The sequence below is a fragment of the Scyliorhinus torazame genome, chromosome 10, assembly GCF_047496885.1.
Source record: "Scyliorhinus torazame isolate Kashiwa2021f chromosome 10, sScyTor2.1, whole genome shotgun sequence".
In the NCBI taxonomy this organism is placed as follows: Eukaryota; Metazoa; Chordata; class Chondrichthyes; order Carcharhiniformes; family Scyliorhinidae; genus Scyliorhinus; species Scyliorhinus torazame.
This window is the reverse complement of record NC_092716.1, coordinates 161,328,212-161,351,456: the sequence shown is the minus strand read 5'-3', so window position 1 is coordinate 161,351,456 and position 23,245 is coordinate 161,328,212. Positions and strand designations below refer to the sequence as shown.

General features: G+C 49.7%; 1 protein-coding gene across 2 annotated transcripts in view; it reads right to left on the bottom strand.

The window, feature by feature from the left end:
* Positions 1-23,245, bottom strand: part of LOC140431000 (N-acetyl-beta-glucosaminyl-glycoprotein 4-beta-N-acetylgalactosaminyltransferase 1-like) — a 1,349,192-nt gene that overhangs the window by 654,675 nt on the left and 671,272 nt on the right. Inside the window, exon 3 of one of the 2 annotated variants that reach the window (XM_072518891.1) lies at positions 12,629-12,742. The exons of the other annotated variant lie outside the window; for it this stretch is intronic. Within the exon in view, the coding sequence (XP_072374992.1) occupies positions 12,629-12,742 (114 nt within the window). The remainder of the gene's footprint in view (positions 1-12,628; positions 12,743-23,245) is intronic. 2 annotated transcript variants of the gene reach the window in all.

Genomic DNA, 23,245 nt, shown 5'->3' with positions numbered 1-23,245 from the left:
TTATGTAATGATGGATCTCAGAATAGTGTTTACGGTATTGGACTCGTTATCCAGAAATTACAGTTAGGATTTTACTGATGGGTTAATTCCAGAGGTCAAGATAAAACCTGTGGGATGCCCCTTAATTGATATCCACCACCCAATTCAGGAAGGTGGGCCTGCCTCTCCAAACAGCTGGCCCAATCAGAGAGCTCTCAATTATGAAATCGCCACTGAGATGTGGCTGCTCCTGAGACTGCTGGAACAACATGAATGCAGCTCCATTTTGCGGTGCCCTCTCAGGAGAGGAATAAAAAAGTTTTCTGTGGAAGCACGGCAGCAAGACCCCAGTGACTGGAGAACTGAATCCTCCAACAGTGGCTTTGGGGTTGTGGTGCCGCTCGGGGCACCCACCTTGGACCACAGAACCTCTAGATGCGATGGCAGGAAGGCTCTCTACCAGGAAACCACTCGAAGGTCACAGTGTCCTCCCCACATGCCTGTGGTGATACACCACTGTACTTCCCTAGCATTGTACATAGTTATATAATAGTTGTGTGTAACATGGCCCTGTAATCCTGTGTATTGTACTGTAGCTCTGTAGAGGTTCCGTCACCTGTATGTAACCTGACCTGGCCACGGAGAGCTCCGCCTTGGCCACTCCCCCGGGAGTTAGGTATAAGACCCAGATTCTGAGACCGGACCCCTTTGTCTGGGGTCGTCTGTGTCGGGTAAGCTTCCTATGTAGTGTATTAAAGCCTTGGTTAAAGTCTCACATGTCTTTGTGGTTCTTGACGCTTAGTGCATCAATGCCGAGGTGTGGTTCAGCTATCAGCAAAATGCCATTCAGTCTTAAAAAGGTAGTATGGATTTTCCTAAAACACAAACTGCTTTCACCTTTAGGTGACTCAGTTTGCACAGCAATGTGGTTTACTCCGAAATGGTCCAGAAAACATTTCAATTGTATTGTATCAACCAGCTCAAATGGTTTAAGAAGGCGGCTCAAAACCCCCTTCTCGGGACAAAGTTTGGCAATAAATGCCCTGTCGTCCACTATCTTGAAATTTAAAAAAAAAATGTACAAATCAAAATGTGTTTCAGAAATAACTCCATTAAGGTGGAAGCAGTCATTCATTGTTATTTTTCAAGATGCTGTTTGCAACATGAGCCACAGCATAGAAGTTTTGTCCAAGATACTGTCAAAACCTGCAAGTGAACTGATATGCCAGGCACAGACAAGTAGCAAACAGATAGCCATGAAATGATTCCATGATCTGGATGCATCATTCTTTCTTTGAGATAACACTGCTGAAGCCCTTCAGACTAGAAATACAAATGGCAAAGTGCTTCTGTCATACCTTCAGTTCAGTGTAGTTCAGCGATTTGAACTGGCACATGGGCTCTGTAATTGAGCCGCTCATCTTTAATATCCAAGTGTAAACGCTTCTCCCACTGGGAACACCAAAAAATAATTCAGGCACAAACTGACCATAATATTTCACCCTTTAAATTAATGATGGAGAATTGTGAACAATTTGTCTCTGTGTTTGTTACGGGTTCTCCTTTCAGATACCTGGGCATGGAAGACAAAAATCTGACCTCAAGGTTTTTTTAAGAATAGCATCAATCATGCACTGTTTACTTTACCCAGTTTTGCAGATTGTTGGACTGCCTCAGAAGAATCTTCTGGAAACGTTTTGTTACAAACATTGGACTTATTTGGTTACGTTTTAATCATCTCCTGTAAGATACAAGGAAGTAGTTTGGAGAGGGAGATGTGACCTCTCTGCAAAATCTGGCAAACCCATGAGCCAGAAACGCAAGTCAAAATTGAGCCAGAAAAGTAAGGTGCAAGGTTTAAAACCATGAAGGAAGAAGCAGCTGGTTTTGCTACATTCAGGCTCAGACGCTCAGAGTCAGTCAGACGGAGAAATGGGGGGAAGAAAGCTGCCATGCCAAGCAAAGTACTGCTGAGGTTGGATAAACTGTTTGAAGAAACAAGGCTTGTGGAGGGTTAAAGACTTTGGAGTCACCAGAGGATACTTTGCGACTGGAAGTCCATTTTATTATGCCCAGAAGATTGAGTGAGGTGAGTTTGTTTTAAAATGATACTGAAAGATTCACCCTGGTGGGACAGTGAAGAAGTTGGAGCTTTATTCACAAGACTACGGGTGGAGTCTTCTGCTCCCAATGGTGGCGAGCTTGAGGAGGTGGAATAATGGCGTGCCTGAACCACGCCAGCTTTTCGCCTCCATCAGATTTCATTTCTGGGTAGGAAGGCCCATGGCCGACCTTCCCACCCCATTGTCAATGGAGGACCTTAAGTGGCCAATTAATGATCACTTAAAGGCATCATCCGGTTGCCACTGGGGTCAACCCAACTGCAAGCGGGCTTGCCACCTCATGCAGGCCACGGGCAGGTTCCCTGGTCAAAGACAATCAGTGCCTGATTGAATGTCTGAACATTGGGAGATGGGGAACTGCTGACAGCCACACCACTCTCGATTCTGACCACCCTGCACTACTCTCCTTGTGACCCCCACCATGTGGAATACATCCTCCCCAACATTACTCATCTGTATCCTGGGTCTTCTAGCATCCTGGGACTCTAGTACCTGACCTTCCAGCAGTGGCTACAGCCTCCTCAGCGACACTGCTGAGCACAAGAGCTGCCAGTGCCTGATTGGCTGGCAGCTCTCGCTAGGTGGGATGTCTGCCCCTAGGATCTTGATTCCCAGGGAAGTAGGGATTTTGGTTGTGTTGAGACATTAATGGGGGGATACCTTTACTGTAGTTTAGTAGCTTCACTATTGCCTGGTTGTTGTATGGTTCAATGGGCCTTCCCGAAAAGAGGTACCGCAGGTTTTTCGCTGGCTTTCCAGCTGGTAGTTGAGCCCCCACAAACAACGCCACAAAATTCCAGCTTCTGATTCTGCTGAGATGGCAGTGAAATGCACATATGTGATGTAGGGATTTTGGTTGTGTTGAGACATTAATGGGGGGATACCTTTACTGTAGTTTCGTACATTTGTTGTCGACTAAATGATGTTTAGTCCATGTTGGTTTTAGTTTGTTTGCTGTAGTAAAATTCTTAAAACATGAAATCCTGTTATGCATTTCTTTACATTGGTCACTGGGAAATACATTTCTTTATTCAAGTTATCAGCCTCGATGGTGATTGTAGCAATATTTTAACATCTTGTGACTCATTTCTATCTGACTCAAGTATTTCAATGCTTTGATGAACATTCAACTACCACCTTTCAGAAAACAACTGACTAACATTGCTCCATCCTTTAACACCTCAAGTTTAATGTTGCCATCTTCATCTTTAGCACAGTGGGCTAAATCGCTGACTTGTAATGCAGAACATAGCCAGCAGCACGGGTTCAATTCCTGTACCAGCCTCCCCGAACAGGCGCCGGAATGTGGCGACTAGGGGCTTTTCACAGTAACTTCATTGCAGCCTACTTGTGACAATAATTAAAAATGAATGAAAATCGCTGTTGTCACAAGTAGGCTTCAAATGAAGTTAAATAATAATAAGTGATTATTATTATTAAATACCACCATGGATTTCATCTACTTAATCTAGCTCAGCGTCCTCCTACAAACTCTAAGCTTTGCATTTCTTTGACTCTATCCTCTCATGCAGCCTCTCTGTTTGCTCCACCCATGGCAACTCAGTTTTGAAAAATTGGGATACTACATTCTGAAATTCCTTCCCAAACTTTCTCCGTCAGTATACCTCCCACCCTCCTCGTTTAACAATCCCTTAAATAATCCCCTACAGCATTGACAATTGGTCCTATTTCTTGTTCAACTTCTTTATTTATTGTTTCACAAGATATGAGCATCGCTGACTAGGCCAGCATTGATTGCCCATCTTTAATTGCCCTTGGGAAAGTGGTGAGAGCCGTCATCTTGAACTTCTGCAGTCAATGTGGTGTAGGTACATACGCAGTGCTGTTCGGAAGGGAGTTCCAGCATTATGACTGAATGACAGTGATAGAGTTACAAGCCAGGATGGTGAGTGACTTTGAGGGAAACATGGAGATGAAGGTGGTGTTCACGTGTGTCTGCTGCCCTTGTCCTTCTGGATGGTAGAAGTCACAGGTTTGGAAGTTGCTGCCAAAGGAGCCTTGATGAGTTGCTGTGGTGCCTCTTCCAAATGCTACATGTGGCTACCATTATGCGTCGATGGTGGAGGGAGTGACTATTTAAGGTGATGGATGGTGTGAACATCGAGCAGGCTGCTTTCTCCTGGATGATGCCCTCCCATCCACGCTCCATACCAAACCCACCAACCCCCTCCCCCCAATCCCGGATTGTGGAAGTTCTCTCCCATCAACATTCCCCCCCTTCACCCCCACTCAAACATTTCAGGTAAGGTGAGCCAACATAAGGAAGCATTAGGTCATATGGCCAAAAGTTTGGACTCCAGATTGCGGAGGTCCTCTTCCTCCCTCTTCCACACACTTCTCTCTCTCCTTCCTTCTCCCGCCCCCTTATCCCTTCCCCTCTTATTCCTCTCCCCAACCCTTACTTCTTTCCCTTCCTCCCTCTTTCCTCCTTCCCCTCTTATTCTGACCACTTCCCCTGTCCCTTTCCCCCTTTCCCATCTTTCTCCCTCACCCCTTCCCCTTATCACCCCCTCCCCCTCCCCCTCTCCCACACACCCATCCTTCCCCCTCTTTCACCTGCCCTTCCCATTTCTCTCTCTCTCCCCTCTGTTGCCCCTTTTCCTTTCTCACCCCTCTTTCCACTTTCCCTCCCTCTCACCCTCCTTTCTCTTTCCCTCTTGCTCTCTCTCCTCCTTACCCCATTTCCCCTCCTTTCTCTTCCTTCTCTGCCCACAAACTAGGTACCTCTGTTTTCAGGGCTGGCTGGAAATCAGAAGTGACCTTTTGGTGTTGGGGATGAGGGTTGAACCATGCTCAAGAGTGGCAGTCTTCGGGGTCTCAGAACGTCCAGACCTATTCATGGGGACTAGGGCCGACACCCTTTCCTTTGCCTCCCTAATCGCCCACTGCGGATCTATGCTCGGCTGGCGCTCGGCAGCACCACCCAAAGCTGCAGACTGGCTGTCCGACCTTTCAGAATTTCTCCCGATGGAGAAAATCAAATTCGCCATCTGGGGGTCGGAACAAGGCTTCCACAAAACATGGGATCCATTCACTCAGCTGTTCCAAGACTTGTTCGCATCTAACAGCCAGTAAATCAGAGGTCAAAAGAGAAAATGCTGTAAAATCTCAGCAGGTTTGGCAGCATCTGTTGGGAGAGAAAAGAGCTAACGTTTCGAGTTCAGATGACCCTTTGTCAAAGCTAAAAGGCATAGAAAGTGGGAGATATTTATACTGTGGGATTAGGGAATGAAATATGAGCCATAGCCACAGAAACCAAGGGAAAAGAGTGCTCATAGCCATAAAAACTAAGGGAAAAGAGTGCTAATGGCAGTCCCCAGAGAGAATAAAAGGTGTGAAAGGCCAAACAGCAGAGAAATTAAAATCAGAAGGTAAACTGACAGATGTAGGGGGTAAAGGGTAAGCAAAGGGGAGAAAAGACAAGGAGAGGTAGGCTAAGAAAGGGGGGGAAATATATATATAAAGAAAGACAAGAAAGAAATAAAAGGTAAAAGACTTCTTTCTACCTCCTCCTAGACCATGACTAGACCACTGAACATCAAGCCATTATCTCCAATACCGTTAGCGACCTCATTTCCTCCGGATGCCTTCCCACTACGTCTTCCAACCTCTCTCCCAACCCCGGACAGCCCGCTTTTACCTACTTCCCCAAATCCACAAAAAGGACTGTCCCGGCAGGCCCATTGTGTCAGCACCCTCCTGCCCCACAGAACGTTGTCTTATCTTGACTCCATCCTCACTCCTCTGGTCCATTCCCTCCCCACCTATATCCAGGATTCCTCTGATTCACTGCGTCATATTGACATTTCTAGTTTGCATGCCCTAACCGCCTCCTATTCACCATGGATGTGCAATCTCTCTACACCTCCATCCCACATCAGGATGGCCTGAGAGCTCTTTGCTTATTTTTCGAAAAGAGGCCTGGAAAATTCCCATCCACATCCACTCTCCGTTTTTCTGAACTTGTTCAATCTCTCAATAACTTCTCCTTTAACTCATTCCACTTTCTTCAAATCAAAGGTGTAGCAATGGGTACCAACATGGGTCCTAGCTACGTTTGCCTTTTTATGGGGTATGTGGAACATTCTTTGTTCCAAGCCTACCCAGGTCCCCTCCCACAACTCCTTTACCGATACATTGATGACTATTTTGGTGCCGCTTCATGTTCTCGTCCGGACCTGGAAAAATTCATCAACATCGCTTCCAGTTTCCACCCCTCCATCACTTTCACCTGGTCCGTCTCAGACACTTCCCTTCATCGACCTTGCTGTCTCCATTTCCGGCATTAGACTATGTACTAATATCCACTACAAGCCCACTGACTCCCACAGCTATCTGGACTACAGCTCTTCGCACCCTACACCCTGTAAGGACTCCATTCCTTTCTCTCAGCTCCTTCGCCTCCGTCACATTTGTTCCGATGATGCCACTTTCCAAAGTGCTTTGAAAATGTGTTCCTTCTTCCTCAACCATGATTTCCCACCTACAGTTGTTGACAGGGCCCTCAACAGTGTGCGGTCCATATCCTGCACCACTACCCTTGTCTCCTCCCCTTCTTCCCAGAACAAGGATAAAGTCCCCCTTGTTCGCACATTTCACCCCACCAGCCTCCGTATGCAAAGCATAATCCTCCGCCATTTTCGCCAACTCCAGCGTGATGCCACCACCAAATACATCTTCCCTTCACTCCCTCTGCCAGTATTCCGCAGAGACTGTTCTCTCCAAGATAATCTAGTCCACTGCTCCACCATACCCAACACCTCTCCCATCACCCATAGCATCTTCCCATGTAATCGCAGAAGGTGTAACACCTGCCCCTTTCCCTCTTCCATGCTTAACATCCCAGGCCCAAAACACTCATTCCAGGTTAAGCAGCGTTTCACTTGCTCCTCTTTCAATTTGGTCTATTGCATTCGTTGCTCCCAATGTGGTCTCCTCTATATCGGAGAGACCAAACGCAGACTGGGTGATCGCTTTGCTGAGCACCTTCGGTCTGTGCGCATTCAGGACCCTGACCTGCCCGCGTTGCTTGCCATTTTAACACAAGACCCTGCTCCCATGCCACATGTCTGTCCTTGGCCTGCTGCAATGTTCCAGTGAACCTCAACGCAAACTGGAGGAACAGCGCCTCATCTTCCGGTTAGGCATGCTACAGACTTCCGGTCTCAACATCCAATTCAATAACTTCAGATGATTAGCCCTACCTCATCTCAACCCCTTTGTTTTCATTCCATTTCATTTTGACTGTCTCTTAACTTTTATTTCTTTCTTGTCTTCCTTTATATATATATATATATATATCCCCTATCTTACCCGCTCTCTCCTTACCTTTTCTCCACTTTGTTTCCCCCTTCCCACCTACATCTGTCACAGTTTACCCTCTGATTTTAGTTTCTCTGCTGTTTAGTCTTTCACGCCTTTTATTCTCTCTGGGGACTGCCATTAGCACTCTTTCCCTTGGTTTCTGTGGCTATTAACATTCTTTTCCATTGGTTTCTGCGGCTATGACTCATCTTTCATTCCCTCACCCCACAGTATTTATATCTCCCACTTTCTATGCCTTTTAGCTTTGACAAAGGGTCATCTGGACTCAAAACGTTAGCTCTTTTCTCTCCCTCCAGATGCTGCCAGACCTGCAGAGATTTTTTAGCATTTTCTCTTTTCGTTTCAGATTCCAGCATCAGCAGTAATTTGCTTTTATCCAGCAAACCAATGCGAACTGAAAGGCACAACACAATAATGTATGCTGGTGAAAAGGATAGGGAGAGGGTGTGGAGAGAAGAATGAAACAGAGAACCCAACCATGACCAGCAAGCAAACAACAAATACACAGCTTCACGCCAATCACACAAGAACAGAAAACAGGAGCTGAAGAGGAAAGGGGACAGGGGCCGAGAGGAAAGGGGGGTGAGGGGGGAAGGTAAGGATCCGGTTGGGATTAATAACCCACTGGAGAAAGTGAATCAAGAAGCCACAACCGATGAAAATAGTTAAAATCATCCAATGTATTTTCAATTCTTTTGGACTCTTGTTTGCTGCCACAGAATTGTCTATTTATTCCCCTTATAATTGAACCCCTACCATTCCCACACTTTTTACTCCTCCCCTGTGCAGCAAAGCCAACCATGTTGTAACAAATTTGACTGTTGCACCTTTCCCTGAGAGACCATTCCTCCCAACCGTATCCAAAGCGGCATATCTGTTTAGCAGGGACATAGCACAAGAGATTCCTGCACTGCCTTCTTAGTCCCCTTGCTCTGCCTGGTGGTCACCCAGACCCTTCCTGCCTAGGGTGTCTGAGCCTGCGGTCTGACCATCTCTCTACACATGCTTTGCACGATACTCTCCACCTCGCAGGTGCTCCACAGTGTCACCCGCTGCTGCGTCAGCTTCAAAACCCGGGCTTGCAGAAGTTGCAGCTGGCGACATTTTCTGCACACATGCTGGCCCTGGGAACTGGAAATGTTCCTGGCTTCCCGCATAAAGCAGGAGGAGCACACCATGGCTTTGAGCCCTCCTGCCATGACTTACCCCTTTAAATGAAACCTTTTGGAAGATACTTAAAATCAAATAATATTATTTACTCCAGGGCCCTTCTTCCCTCATCATTGTTACTACAGAATGTAGCCTGTACAAACTATAGACCACAACAGACCTGAAAAATTACAAGTGATAAAAGTAATAAATACTTACCAACTGTACTCAGCCAATCAGCTGCTTCCACTTGCCCTGAATCCCACTTGCCCCTGTCACCTCAGGAGCTCGAAATTCCAAGCTAGCACTCCACTCTCAGTCTTGCTCTTTCTCACGCACTTTCTTCCTGCCCAGCTCTGCTCTCTAACCTTTCTTAACTTATTTACTAAATTACCTTATTTCACTTATGCTCAACATGGAGGAGTACTGTTTCCTCAGCTGGGGAGGGGGAAGGATAGCAGTACCTGGCCATCTTGTCATCAGCAGGAAGTTTCCTTGCCCATGTTTGACCTGGTGCCATGATACTTCACAGGGACTGGAGCCAATGTTGAGGACTCCCAGGGCAACACCTTCCTGACTGTATAGTTTGCAGAGTTGACAGGATTAGGTGTGCTGCTGTCGTCTCTGGTGCTTAAGTTGATGCCAGTTGGTCCATTCAGTTTCATTCCTTTTTGACTTTGCAGCGGTTTGATACAACTGAGTGAGTTGCTAGGCAATTTCAGAGGATATCTAAGGGTCAACAGCATTTGCATACACCTTCCATGAAATCCATTGAAGCCTTTTGTTAACATTAGGCTCTATGATAAATCTCATATGTTACGTCAGTGTCACTGTTTAATGTGTGAATGAATCTATAAGTTTGAGTCTTAACATAATGGTCTGGCAGATTGTAATTTACTCACTTTCTGGAGTAGTCAGAGGAATGTAGTCAGCACCGGATGTTGACTCTACATACATGGACTAATCAGTCGTCCCATAAGATTCTAATCCATTTACATCTCACATTCCACTTTTTACTCTATGTAACCTTCAGCTCATCCAAAATTCTACAATCTGTAACCTGACTGGCTGCAAGTCCCAAACATCCATCACCCCTTTGCTCACTGACCTACATTGGTTCCCGGTCCAACATTGCTTCAAAATTTAAAATACTCAGTCTTGTGTTCAAATCCTTCCATGGTCGCACCCTTCCCTCTCTCTACAAACTCATCTGGGTTTGCAATCCATAAACATTTCCAACTTTTTTTGTCCTTTAAGATGCTCCGTAAAAAAGATGAGAAACTTGGTTAGACCACACTTGGAGTACTGTGATGTGTCCTGGCCCCTGTATGATAAATAGGATACCGAAGCACTGGAAAAAGTGCAAAAACTATTTACAAGGGTCAAAAATCAAAACTGAGAGGGTACAACTGGCAGGAAAGAATGAAGAGGTTGAGGCTCTTTTCTCAAGAAAAGTCCGAGATGTGATCTAATGGAGGTCTTCAAAATTATGAAGGGCCTTTATAGGTTGGACATAAAGAAGCTACTTCCACTTCTGTGTCGGCCATAGCTCAGCTGGTAGCTCTCTTGCCTCTGAGTCTGAAGGCTGGGGTTAAAGTCTCATTGCAGAGCTTGAAAAACCAAACCTGACCCACCAGTACAGTACTGAGGGAGTGCTGAACAGTTGAAATTGCTGTCTTTCAGGTGACATGTTAAATTGAGGTCCAATGTACACACTCTCAGGGGGTTGTGGAAGATCTTCATAGTTTGGTTCTGAAGAAGATTAGGGGAGTTACCCCATGTGTTCTAAATAATATCCGTCCCCATTCAACATTGTAAATGTGGTTATTATCACATTGTTGTTCGTGGGAGCTTGCTGTGTTCATTCGGTTGCATTTCCTTCATTACAATATTAACTGAACTTTTAGCTTAGAAGCATAGAATCGCTAGAGTGCAGAAGGAGGCCATTTGACCCATTGAGTCTTCACCGATCCTCTGAAAGAGTACCCTACCAAAGCCCAATCCATGCCATATCCCCATAAACCGATCTAATCTGCAGATCTTTGGACTGTGGGAGGAAACCGGAGCACCCGGGGGAAACCCACCACGCACACGGGGAGAACGTAAAAACTCCGCACAGGCAGTCACCCAAGACATTAGAATATGGGTCCCTGGCACTTTGAGCAGCAGTGCTAACCACTGTGCCACCATGCTGAACCTCATTTGCTATGAAGTGCTTTGGGTAGTGCTCATGAAAGGGGACATATAAATGCAAGTCTGTTTCGGGGTAAGAATCTCAAACTAAATTCCATAAATATAATACCCAATAAGGAAATCAGGAGATGTTTCTTTAATCAGAATTTGGAACTCACTATGGCATGGAGTGGTTGAGGTGAATAGCATTGATGCATTGAAGGGGAAGTTAGATAAATATATGGGGCAAAAAGGAATAGAAATATACATTTAGGGCAGCACGGTGGCACAATGGTTAGCACAGCTGCCTCACGGTGCCGAGGTCCCATGTTGATCCTGGCTCTGGGTCACTGTCCGTGTGGAGCTTGAACATTCTCCCCGTGTTTGCGTGGGTTTCACCCCCACAACCCAAAAAAGATGTGCAGGGTATGTGGATTGGCCATGCTAAATTGCTCCTTAATTGGGAAAAAAATAATTGGGTACTTTAAATTGAAAAATGAAGAAATATTCCTTGTTCATGGTGATCCAGATGGAATAGTAGGTTGGTACACTGTGCTCTTTCATCCTGGGTGAACTGATGGGCTGGAAGGATCCGACAAACTGGAAGGCTTCTAAGTGAATAAGATTTTGTTTTTGTATTTGATCAGTTCAGTTCCTCACAAACGTGAAACCTTAGCATAGAACGGCCTATAAATTATCAATGATACCGAATGGACAGTCTCACCTGTAGGCAGTAGGTGCGGGAAATGAAAGCCCCAATTTTAATGTAAGAGGTGGATTTGGGTTGGATGTTCTTTTCATGCTCTGAACCAATTCTACACCCCATTGATGTAATACAGCAAATAACAGACATGGTGTAAAACAACCTTCAACCCCCAGAGCAAATTAGGTTCAAATTAGGGCTGAAATGTCACATCGATGGAGTAGTGGGTGCTGCTCTGAAGTTGAGGTGGATTCTAAAGCACAGGTCAAAAGGAAAGGCCTTGGAGTATAGAGCACAACAAGACTGAAAAGAATAGGAGGTAAGATCAATCAATGTAAGTAAGTGATAGCACCCCTTAGGTGTAAAAGTTTGGAGATTGTATGAAAAAATTAGACATTTAAGCAGTGGGTGGTTTTGAGATTAAGATGAAGAATGTAAGAATATATGATAGTAAACTCAATAAAGAGAGGATGTTGGAAAATAATTAAATCTGGCGTGGTACAAGAATGGTTTTGGTGTGTAAATTCACCAAACACAGACTGGTAAGGAGAGAGAACAGTGCAAACATTTGTAACATTCCAAATGAGTATTGCGGGTCTCAGGGACTCTCTCCACATCTGTAGAAGGAGAAAGCAAATGTCACAAATAACATTGGTTTTATTTTATTGAGACAGAATGAATATGGGCTGCAAGAGAGAGGGCAAGAGTGGAGATTAGATTCTAAAAACATATATGGCTTTATTTGGTCAGATTTAACGAATAGTTGTCCCAAACTGCCAGCTATTGACTGTACTTTCCCCATTTGATGTGCCAGTTCCTGAACACTTTGGAGCAATAATAATAATAAAAATCGCTTATTGTCACAAGTAGGTTTCAATGAAGTTACTGTGAAAAGCTCCAAAACCAAAATGTCAGTGATTGCTCATTATCTTGCGTTTCACAGCTTTATAGAGCAGACCGCCCATGAAAGGTTGTAATTTATGGCAAGCGAAGAAGTAATATCAATTTTCAAGAGAAAAAAGCTGCTTTGAATTTACTTGATAATTCTTTGGCTGTACAGAGTAGAGGGAACAACACAAGGGAAAAAGTTTTATTTAAATTAAACGGTGTCTAAATACTAAACTAGTTTTATATGCTTTTCTTCTCTGATCCTCACCTCTGGTTTCCACGGCAAACTCATTTGGGTCAAGTTCAAAGGCTGTCTGGATCCTCTTTGATAATCATCAGTCTCACCTTGTGAAGGTCGACCATATTTACTTGGTGTGTCCAGCTGTCAAATAAAAAAGAAGATTAGAACAAACCTGTGGCAAGTCCAGAGGTTTTTTTTTTAGATGTAATTTGGGATGACAAGGAGGAAATCATACTGTGCCATTTGTCAGATCATCGTCACGAATGGAGCACAACTTTCCTGAATGTGTTTGTCAAATATTTTTGTTTGTGGGAGACCAATCAATCACATACCATTCAAAGCCTGAATGTAGAAAAACATCCAAAAGAGCTTCACAGGCACTTGGATAAAGGGAGAAACATTAGCAGAGGTGACCAAAAGCGTGGTCAGAAAAGGTTATGTCTGAGGAGGATCGTGAAGGAGGAGATATGGGAAGAAGGGAAAAGGGCCAGGCAAGAAAGGCATGGCCACCAATAGGGTGGGGTTTGGGAGGTAGCGCAGTGATGTGACACGCAAGAGAGTCCTGGGGGTGGGTACGAATTGTAGGGCTGCAGGAGTGCACAATGGTATAATGCCATCGAGGAATCCTGTTTTGTAAATATTTTTGTTGAACATTTTTAAATTTATATACAAGTAGAAAAACATAAATCAACATAACACAAAAACATGAGCAGCCCGAACAAACCCCCCCACTCCCCCCAACAGCATAATTAAATGGTTGCCAGCTTATATAGAACAACCCAGTCGACCCCTTTCTCTTTCTCCAAAGACAAAAATTCCAGAAGGTCCCCCAGCCGCACCGAGGTATTGGGCGGAGAAGCTCACCTCCATCTCCAGCAGAATCTCCAAGCAATCAGCGAGGCAAAAACTAAAACATCTGCCCCGCTCCCGCCTGCAGCTCCGGCAGCTCTGCCACCCCAAATCTGACCTTTAGGGGACAAGCCTCCAGCCCCCTGTCTAAGATTGCCGACATGGTGCAGAAGAAAGAGCCCCAAAGGTTTGCTAGCTTAGGACACGCCCAGAACATATGTACGTGATTCACTGGGCCCCTCCCACACCACTCGTCTTCTACCCCCTCAAACACCTGACTCATCCTTGCATTCATGAAGTGTGCCCAATGCACCACCTTCTGTTATGTGAGCCCGAGCATTGCACACGATGACATGGCATTCACCCTCCATAATGCCTCAAACCTCACCAACCTCTCCACTTCACCCCCCAGCTCCTCCTCCCATTTTGCCTTTATTCTCTCCAGCGAGGCCCCGTCCTCTGCCAACAGCCTCCCATCGAGACCTGAAGTTTTCCCTCCTCCAACTCAGACAGCGACAGTACCCTCTCCACCAACGACACGGGTTGCGCAACCGGAAAACTCAAATAATCCTTCCTCGGAAAATTCCGGACTTGCAAGTATCTGAACGCCTCTGACTGTGCGAGCCCACCCTTCTCCACAAACGTCCCCAGACTTCCAAACTGCCCCTCTAGAAACAAATCCCCCCATTACTGCCACTCCCTTATCCTCCCAGCCCCTAAATCTATCCACCCTAGCCGGCTCCAAAACAGGATTATCCCTGTCTCTGATTGGTAACATCCTAGATCCTATCTCCACGTTAAAGTGCTGCCATATTTGCCCCTATTTTTAAAAAATGTAATTCCAATTAAGGGACAATTTAGCGTGACCAATCCCCCTAACGTGGCCTCTATATTTTTAGAGCAGCCACCACCACCAGGTTCCTCAAAAACCTCCTTGGGGAGAGTAGGAGCAGGGCCATTCCCCACACAATCTGGCCTCCATCTTTGCCCAAACTGACTCCTGATACCCCATTAACCCAGCAGCCTCTCCCCATTTGTCACCCATTCGTAGTAAAGCACGTTCAGCAGCCCCAACCCTCCTGACAGCCGGTCCCTCTGTAAGACCACCCTTTGGATCCTCGCCAACTTCCCTGCCCACATAAATGACAAAATTATGCTTTCTGCCCCTACAAAGAACATGTTTACAAAGAACAAAGAACAAAGAAATGTACAGCACAGGAACAGGCCCTTCGGCCCTCCAAGCCCGCGCCGACCATACTGCCCGACTAAACTACAATCTTCTACACTTCCTGGGTCCGTATCCTTCTATTCCCATCCTATTCATATATTTGTCAAGATGCCCCTTAAATGTCCCTATCGTCCCTGCTTCCACTACCTCCTCCGGTAGCGAGTTCCAGGCACCCACTACCCTCTGCGTAAAAAACTTGCCTCGTACATCTACTCTAAACCTTGCCCCTCTCACCTTAAACCTATGCCCCCTAGTAATTGACCCCTCTACCCTGGGGAAAAGCCTCTGACTATCCACTCTGTCTATGCCCCTCATAATTTTGTAGACCTCTATCAGGTCGCCCCTCAACCTCCTTCGTTCCAGAGAGAACAAACCGAGTTTATTCAATCGCTCCTCATAGCTTATGCCCTCCATACCAGGCAACATTCTGGTAAATCTCTTCTGCACCCTCTCTAAAGCCTCCACATCCTTCTGGTAGTGTGGCGACCAGAATTGAACACTATACTCCAAGTGTGGCCTAACTAAGGTTCTATACAGCTGCAACATGACTTGCCAATTCTTATACTCAATGCCCCGTCCAATGAAGGCAAGTATGCCGTATGCCTTCTTGACTACCTTCTCCACCTGTGTTGCCCCTTTCAATGACCTGTGGACCTGTACTCCTAGATCTCTTTGACTTTCAATACTCTTGAGGGTTCTACCATTCACTGTATATTCCCTACCTGCATTAGCCCTTCCAAAATGCATTACCTCACATTTGTCCGGATTAAACTCCATCTGCCATCTCTCCGCCCAAGTCTCCAGACAATCTAAATCCTGCTGTATCCTCAGACAGTCCTCATCGCTATCCGCAATTCCACCAACCTTTGTGTCGTCTGCAAACTTACTAATCAGACCAGTTACATTTTCCTCCAAATCATTTATATATACTACAAACAGCAAAGGTCCCAGCACTGATCCCTGTGGAACACCACTGGTCACAGCCCTCCAATTAGAAAAGCATCCCTCCATTGCTACCCTCTGCCTTCTATGGCCTAGCCAGTTCTGAATCCACCTTGCCAGCTCACCCCTGATCCCGTGTGACTTCACCTTTTGTACTAGTCTACCATGAGGGACCTTGTCAAAGGCCTTACTGAAGTCCATGTAGACAACATCCACTGCCCTACCTGCATCAATCATCTTAGTGACCTCCTCGAAAAACTCTATCAAGTTAGTTTTTTAGTAGAAAACACCGGCAGAAATTGAAATAGGAACAAGAACTATGGGAAGATATTCATCTTCGCTGATTGCACTTGTCCAGCTCATGACAGTGGGAGGCTTTCCCATCTCTGTAAGTCTGCTTTCACCCTGCTCACCAAGCTGGTAAAATTTAGCCTCTGGAGCTGCGCCCAATCTCTTGCCACTTGTACTCCTAAGTACCTGAAATGCGAGTTTGTCAGCCTGAAGGCAACACCCCCAAATTAGTTCCCCTCCCTGGCGAGGTGAGCGGAAAACATTCACTTTTATCCCAATTCAGTTTATACTCGGAAAAAGCTCCAAACCGCTTTAGTGTCCCCACCGTCAGGACCGGATCCGAGACAGATAGCAGCAGATCGTCAACGTACAGACACACCCTGGGCGGGATTCTCTGATCCTGAGGCTAAGTGGTATTTTTTTAAAAATAATTTTATTAAGGTTTTCACAGAATATCAATAACAAAATGAAAAAGGAACCCGACAGGGTTAAATACAAAACAGTCAAAAAACAACCCTCCATACACCCTCCCCCCTGCACATAAATAATAAATTAACACCCCAACTTAACACAAAGCCAACATAGCAAATATATACACCCCCTCAGACCCCCCAATGTAAATAAACATAAATAAAGTAACTCCCCCCCCCCCCCCCCCCCCCCCCCACCCCGAGTTGCTGCTGCCATTGACCAATGTCTACCGTTCTGCCAGGCAGTCAAAGAATGGTTGCCACCGCCTGAAGAACCCTTGTACCGACCCTCTCAAGGCGAATTTCATCCTCTCCAACTTAATAAACCCCGCCATATCGTTGATCCAGGATTCCACGCTTGGGGGCCTCGCGTCCTTCCACTGAAGAAGAATCCTCCGCCGGGCTACCAGGAACGCAAAGGCCAGAATACCGGCCTCTTTCGCCTCCTGCACTCCCGGCTCCTCTGCCACCCCAAATATTGCGAGCCCCCAGCCCGGCTTGACCCTGGATCCTACCACCCTCGACACCGTCCTCGCTACGCCCTTCCAAAATTCCTCCAGCGCTGGGCATGCCCAGAACATATGGGTGTGGTTTGCTGGGCTCCCTGAGCACCTAACACACCTGTCCTCACCCCCAAAAAACTGGCTCATCCTTGTCCCGGTCATGTGTGCCCTGTGCAGCACCTTAAACTGTATGAGGCTGAGCCTTGCGCACGAAGATGAAGAGTTCACCCTCCCTCGGGCATCTGCCCACGTCCCTTCCTCGATCTCCTCTCCCAACTCCTCCTCCCACTTACCTTTCACCTCCACCACTGAAGCCTCCTCCTCCTCCTGCATCACCTAGTAAGTTTCCGAGATCTTCCCCACTCCCACCCATCCCCCCCCCCCGAGAGCACCCTGTCCTGTACTGTGCGTGGCAGCAGCCGCGGGAATTCCACCACCTGCCGCCTGACAAACGCCCTTACCTTTAAGTACCTGACGGTGTTCCCCGGGTGGGAGCCCATAATTCTCCTCCAACTCACCCAGGCTCGCGAACTTCCCGTCCACAAACAGGTCTCCCAACATTGGTATCCCTGCCCTGTGCCACCCCGAAAACCCTCCATCTGTCCTCCCTGGAACGAACCGGTGTTTCCCACGTATTGGGGTCCACACTGAGGCCCCAACTTCCCCCCAGTGCCGCCTCCACTGCACCCAGATTTTGAGGGCAGCCGCCACTACCGGGCTCGTGGTATACCTCCTTGGAGGGAGCGGCAGCGGCGCCGTTGCCAGCGCCCCCAGACTCGTACCCACACAGGACGCCATCTCCAGCCTCTTCCATGCAGCCCCCTCCCCCTCCATCATCCACTTGCACACCATCGTCGCATTGGCGGCCCAGTAGTACCCACAGAGGTTGGGCAGCGCCAGCCCCCCCCTATCTCTACTGCGCTCCAGGAACACCCTTCTCACCCTCAGAGTCCCTCGCGTCCACACAAACCCCGTTATGCTCCTGTTGACCCACCTAAAAAAGGCCTTCGGGATAAACATGGGGAGGCTCTGGAACGGGAACAAAAACCTTGGGACCACCGTCATTTTGATTGACTGCACCCTACCCGCCAAGGACAGCGGCAACGCGTCCCACCTCTTGAACTCCTCCTCCATTTGCTCCACCAGCCTTGTGAAATTAAGCCTATGCAGGGCCCCCCAGCTCCTGGCCACCTGGACCCCCAAATACCTGAAGCTCCTCTCCGCCCTTTTTAGTGGGAGCTCACCAATCCCCCTCTCCTGGTCCCCTGGGTGAACCACGAACAGCTCACTCTTTCCCATGTTGAGCTTGTACCCCGAGAAATCCCCGAATTCCCTGAGGATCCTCATTACCTCCGGCATTCCCCCCACCGGGTCCGCCACATATAACAGCAAGTCGTCCGCATAGAGCGACACCCTATGCTCCTCCCCACCCCGCACCAACCCCCTCCAGTTCCTCGACTCCCTCAGTGCCATAGCCAGGGGTTCAATCACCAGTGCGAAGAGCAGGGGGGACAGGGGGCACCCCTGCCTCGTCCCTCGATGCAACCAAAAGTACTCAGACCTCCTCCTGTTCGTGGCCACACTCGCCTTCGGGACCTCATACACAGCCTAACCCACCTGGCAAAACCCTCCCCAAACCCAAACCTCTTCAGCACCTCCCACAGGTACCCCCACTCTACCCTATCGAAGGTTTTCTCAGCGTCCATCGCCACCACTATCTCCGCCTCCCCCTCCCTCGCCGGCATCATGATAACGTTCAGAAGCCTCCGCACATTCGCGTTCAACTGTCTCCCCTTCACAAACCCCGTCTGGTCTTCATGGATGACCTGCAGCACACAATCCTCAATCCTCGTGGCTCAGACCTTCGCCAGCACCTTGGCATCTACGTTTAGCAATGAAATCGGCCTGTAAGACCCACACTGCAGGGGATCCTTGTCCCGCTTCAGGATCAAGGAGATCAGTGCCCGGGCCATTGTCGGGGGCAAAGCCCCCCCCCCCCTTGCCTCATTAAAGGTCCTAACTAGCAATGGGCCCAATAGGTCCATATATTTTTTATAGAATTCGACCGGGAAACCGTCCGGCCCCGGTGCCTTCCCCGCCTGCATGCTCCCTATCCCTTTGGTCAGCTCCTCCAGCCCAATTGGGGCCCCCAATCCCGCCACCAGTCCCTCCTTCACCTTCGGAAACCTCAATTGGTCCAGAAGGCGGCCCATCCCTCCCTCCTCCAGTGGGGGCTCAGACCGATGCAATTCCTCATAAAAGCCCCTAAAGACCCCATTGATGCCAACCCCACTCTTCACCACACTCCCTCCCCAGTCCTTAACTTCCCCGATCTCCCTAGCTCCGTCCCGCTTCCGAAGCTGATGCGCCAGCATCTGGCTTGCCTTTTCCCCATACTCATAAATCGCCCCCTGGGCCTTCCTCCACTGCACCTCCGCCTTCCTGGTGGTCACCAGGTCGAATTCGGCCTGGAGGCTGCGCCTCTTCCTCAACAGTCCTTCTTCAGGCACCTCCGCATACCTCCTGTCTATCCTCATCATCTCCCGCACCAGCCTCTCCCTCTGTTCCCTCCTCTCCTTGTGGGCCCTAATGGAGATCAGCTCTCCCCTAACCACTGCCTTCAGCGCCTCCCATACCATCCCCACTCGGACCTCCCCGTTATCGTTGGCCTCCAGGTACCTCTCTATGCTTCCTCGGACCCGCTCACTCACCTCCTCATCCGCCAACAGCCCCACCTCCAAACGCCACAACGGGCGCTGGTCCCTCTCCTCCCCCAGCTCTAAGCCCACCCAATGTGGGGCGTGATCCGAAATGGCTATCGCCGACTACTCAGTATCCTCTCCTCTCGCTAACAGCGCTCTGCTCAAAATAAAAAAGTCAATCCGGGAATAAGCCTTATGGACATGTGAGAAGAATGAAGATTCCCTAACCCCCGGCCTTGCAAATCTCCAAGGGTCCACCCCTCCCTCTGGTCCATAAACCCCCTCAGCACCTTAGCCGCCGACGACTTCCTACTCGTCCTAGACCTGGAGTGATCCAGTGCCGGATCCAACAATGTGTTAAAGTCTCCCCCCATTATCAGGCCCCCCCCCCACTTCCATATCTGGGATCCGACCCAAAATCGGCCCATCGTCCCAGTTCGGGGCACACACATTGACCAGTACCACCCTCTCTCCCTGCAGCTTACCACTAACCATTACGTACCTACCGCCATTGTCTGCCACAATGCTCGACGCCTCGAACGACACCCTCTTTCCCACCAAGATCGCCATCCCTCGATTTTTGGCAACCAGCCCCGAATGAAACACCTGACCTACCCACCTTTTCCTCAATCTTACCTGGTCTGCCACCTTCAGGTGTGTCTCCTGGAGCATGACCACATCCGCCTTCAGCCCCTTCAGGTGCGCGAACACGCGGGCCCTCTTGACCGGCCCGTTCAGTCCCCTTACATTCCAGGTTATCAGAGCCGGATCAGGGGGCTACCCGCCCCCCTACCCCGCCAACAAGCCATAACCCCTCCTCGGCCAGCCACGCGCCCGCACCCCACTCTCGGCCCATTCCCCATGGTGGCAGACCCCCGTCTCGACCTCCCCCACTCGCTCCAGCTCCCCCTTGACCATAGCAGCAGCAACTCGCCCCCCCCCCCCCCCCCAAGCTAGGACCCCTCCTAGCTGCTTTACTCCCCCCATTGCACTTCCGCAAGTCAGCTGACTCCTCTGACCCCGGCCGCTCCCGCCTCTCCTTCAACTCCTCCCATTGTGTGTCACACCCTCCTCTTCCATTCCCCATCCGCAGACTCTCCACCTCCACCTTCCATCCCAAGCGCGGGAAACAACCCTCGCTTCCCCGCCCCGGCCCCGCCCCCTCCAGTCTTCAGCGCGGGAAAAAGCCCGCGTTTACCACCTACCCGGCCCCGCCACCTCTGACGCAGCTCCTTTTACAGGCCCAGTCCCCTCACCCCCGACTCGGGCCTCCCCCTCCTCCACAGGGCCCCATCACACTGCCGGCCATCCACCCCTGTTCCATTTGCTTACCCCCCTCCAAGAGCCCCCCCGACCAACCCAACCAAAACAGTGCCCAACCCGCCCTAACCACCCTCACCAAACCAGAAAGAAAAAAAACAAGAGCAAAGGACCCCCCCCTCAAAAAGTAACATCTCAACAGCAATCCCCAAACGCCCATCCCGACCCTCAATCTGTGTCCAACTTCTCGGCCTGAACAAAGGCCCACGCCTCCTCCGGAGACGCAAAATAATGGTGCCGGTCCTTGTAGGTGACCCACAGTCGCGCTGGCTGCAACATGCCAAACTTCACCCCCTTCCTGCGCAGCACCACCTTCGCTCGATTGTACCCGGCCCTCCTCTTCGCCACCTCCGCACTCCAGTCCTGGTATATTCAAACCTCCGCGTTCTCCCACCTGCTGCTCCTCTCCTTTTTGGCCCACCTGAGCATACACTCCCGATCAGCGAACCGATGAAACCGCACCAGTACCGCCTGCGGAGGCTCGTTAGCCTTGGGCCTCCTCGCCAGCACTCTATGGGCCCCTTCCACCTCCAGGGGTCCCTGGAAGGACCCCACTCCCATCAGCAAGTTCAACATGGTGACCACATAGGCCCCCACATCCGGCCCCTCCAGCCCCTCCGGGAGGCCCAGAATCCGCAAGTTCTTCCGCCTCGACCGATTCTCCATCTCCTCGAACCGCACCTGCCATTTCTTGTGGAGCGCCTCGTGCCTGGCCTAAGATCTCATCCTCGTTGTCAGAGATCTTTTGTCAGACCTCGCAGATCGCCACCCCCTGGGCCGTCTGTGTCTCCAGCAGCTTATCGCTAGAAGCCTACATCGGCTCAAGCAGGTCCTCTTTAATCTCCCTAAAGCAGCGCTGGATAACCACCTGTTGCTCCCGCGCCCACTGCATCCACGCTGCCTGGTCCCCGCCTGCCACCATTTTGTTCTTCTTCCCCCGCACCTTCTTCGGGTCCACCACCACATTTTTAGTCGCCCCGCACCTGTTAAAGCCATATACTGTTGGGGAACTATTGTACTCCGGTTGCGGCTATGCGGAGCTAAGTCGCACATTTGGCAGCTCCCGCAAAAAACTGACTTTTGGTCTCTTTTCAGGGCCCCCAACGGCATTTTTTCGACGTTTCCCGCTGTGGGCCCTGAAAAGAGACCAAAGGTCAGTTTTTTGCGGGAGCTGTCGAATGTGCGACTTAGCTCCGCATAGCCGCAACCGGAGGTCCTGAGGCTAAGTGTTGACGACGTCGTAATCTTCGTTGCGTTTCTCGATGGCGTCAACATGGCCTCAGGAGCAGCAATTCTGACCCCTACAGGGGGCCAGCACGGCACTGGTGCAACCCATGCCGCTCCCTGGCGTCAGATGGGCGCCGCGGGTCTACGCATATGCAGTCGGGCCGGCGGCAATGCGCGCATGCGCAGTGGGACCGGCACCAATGCACGCATGCACAGTGGCTCCCTTCTCCGCGCCGGCCCCGATGCAACATGGCGTAGGGCTACAGGGGCTGGCGCGGAGCAAATGAGGCCCCCAGCCCGAGAGGCCGGCCCGCCGATTGGTAAGCCCCAATCGCGGGCCAGGCCACAGCGGAGGCCCCAGCTGGGGTCAGAACCCCCTCCGCCCCCCCCCCCCAACCAGGCTACCCCCAGATGCATCCAGGCCGAGGTCCAGCAGGGTAGGAGCAGGTGTGGACGGCGCCGGCGGGACTCGGCTTTTATAGCGTGGCCGCTCGGCCCATCCCGGACCGAGAATCGCCGGGGGTGCCTAGTAGAGCGGCCCCCGACCCGCGCCGCGCCGGCGCCAATGCTGACGATTCTCCGCTCTCTGGAGAATCGGCGGACCGGCGCCAAGGCGGCATGGTGCGATTCGCGCCAGTCCCGGCGGTTCTCCAGCCCGGCCCCGGGGTGAGAGAATCCCGCCCCCTATTCTCCTTCCCCTCCTCGTTATCCACCTCCACTTATGCAAGCTGGTGGCCAAAGCCTCAGTCACCAACACGACTAAGAGAGGGGATGTAGCGCACCTCTGCCTTGTTCCCCTATGCAGTCAGAAGCAGCCAGTGTTTACATTATTTGTCCAGACACTAGCCTTTGGCTCCTGGTACAACAACTGAACCCTTGACACAAACCTCCACTCCACCCTATCAAAGGTCTTCTCTGCATACAATGCTGCAATCACTTCCTCCTTATCCCCTTTGTCTGAGACAACACCACATTTAAGAGGCGCCGCACATTGGAAGACAATGGCGTATCCTTCACAAATCCCCTCTGATCCTCCCCAATGACCTGCGGGAGACGCCCCTCCAATCTAGGCGGCAACACCTTCGCTAAAGTCTTTGCGTCCACGGTCAACA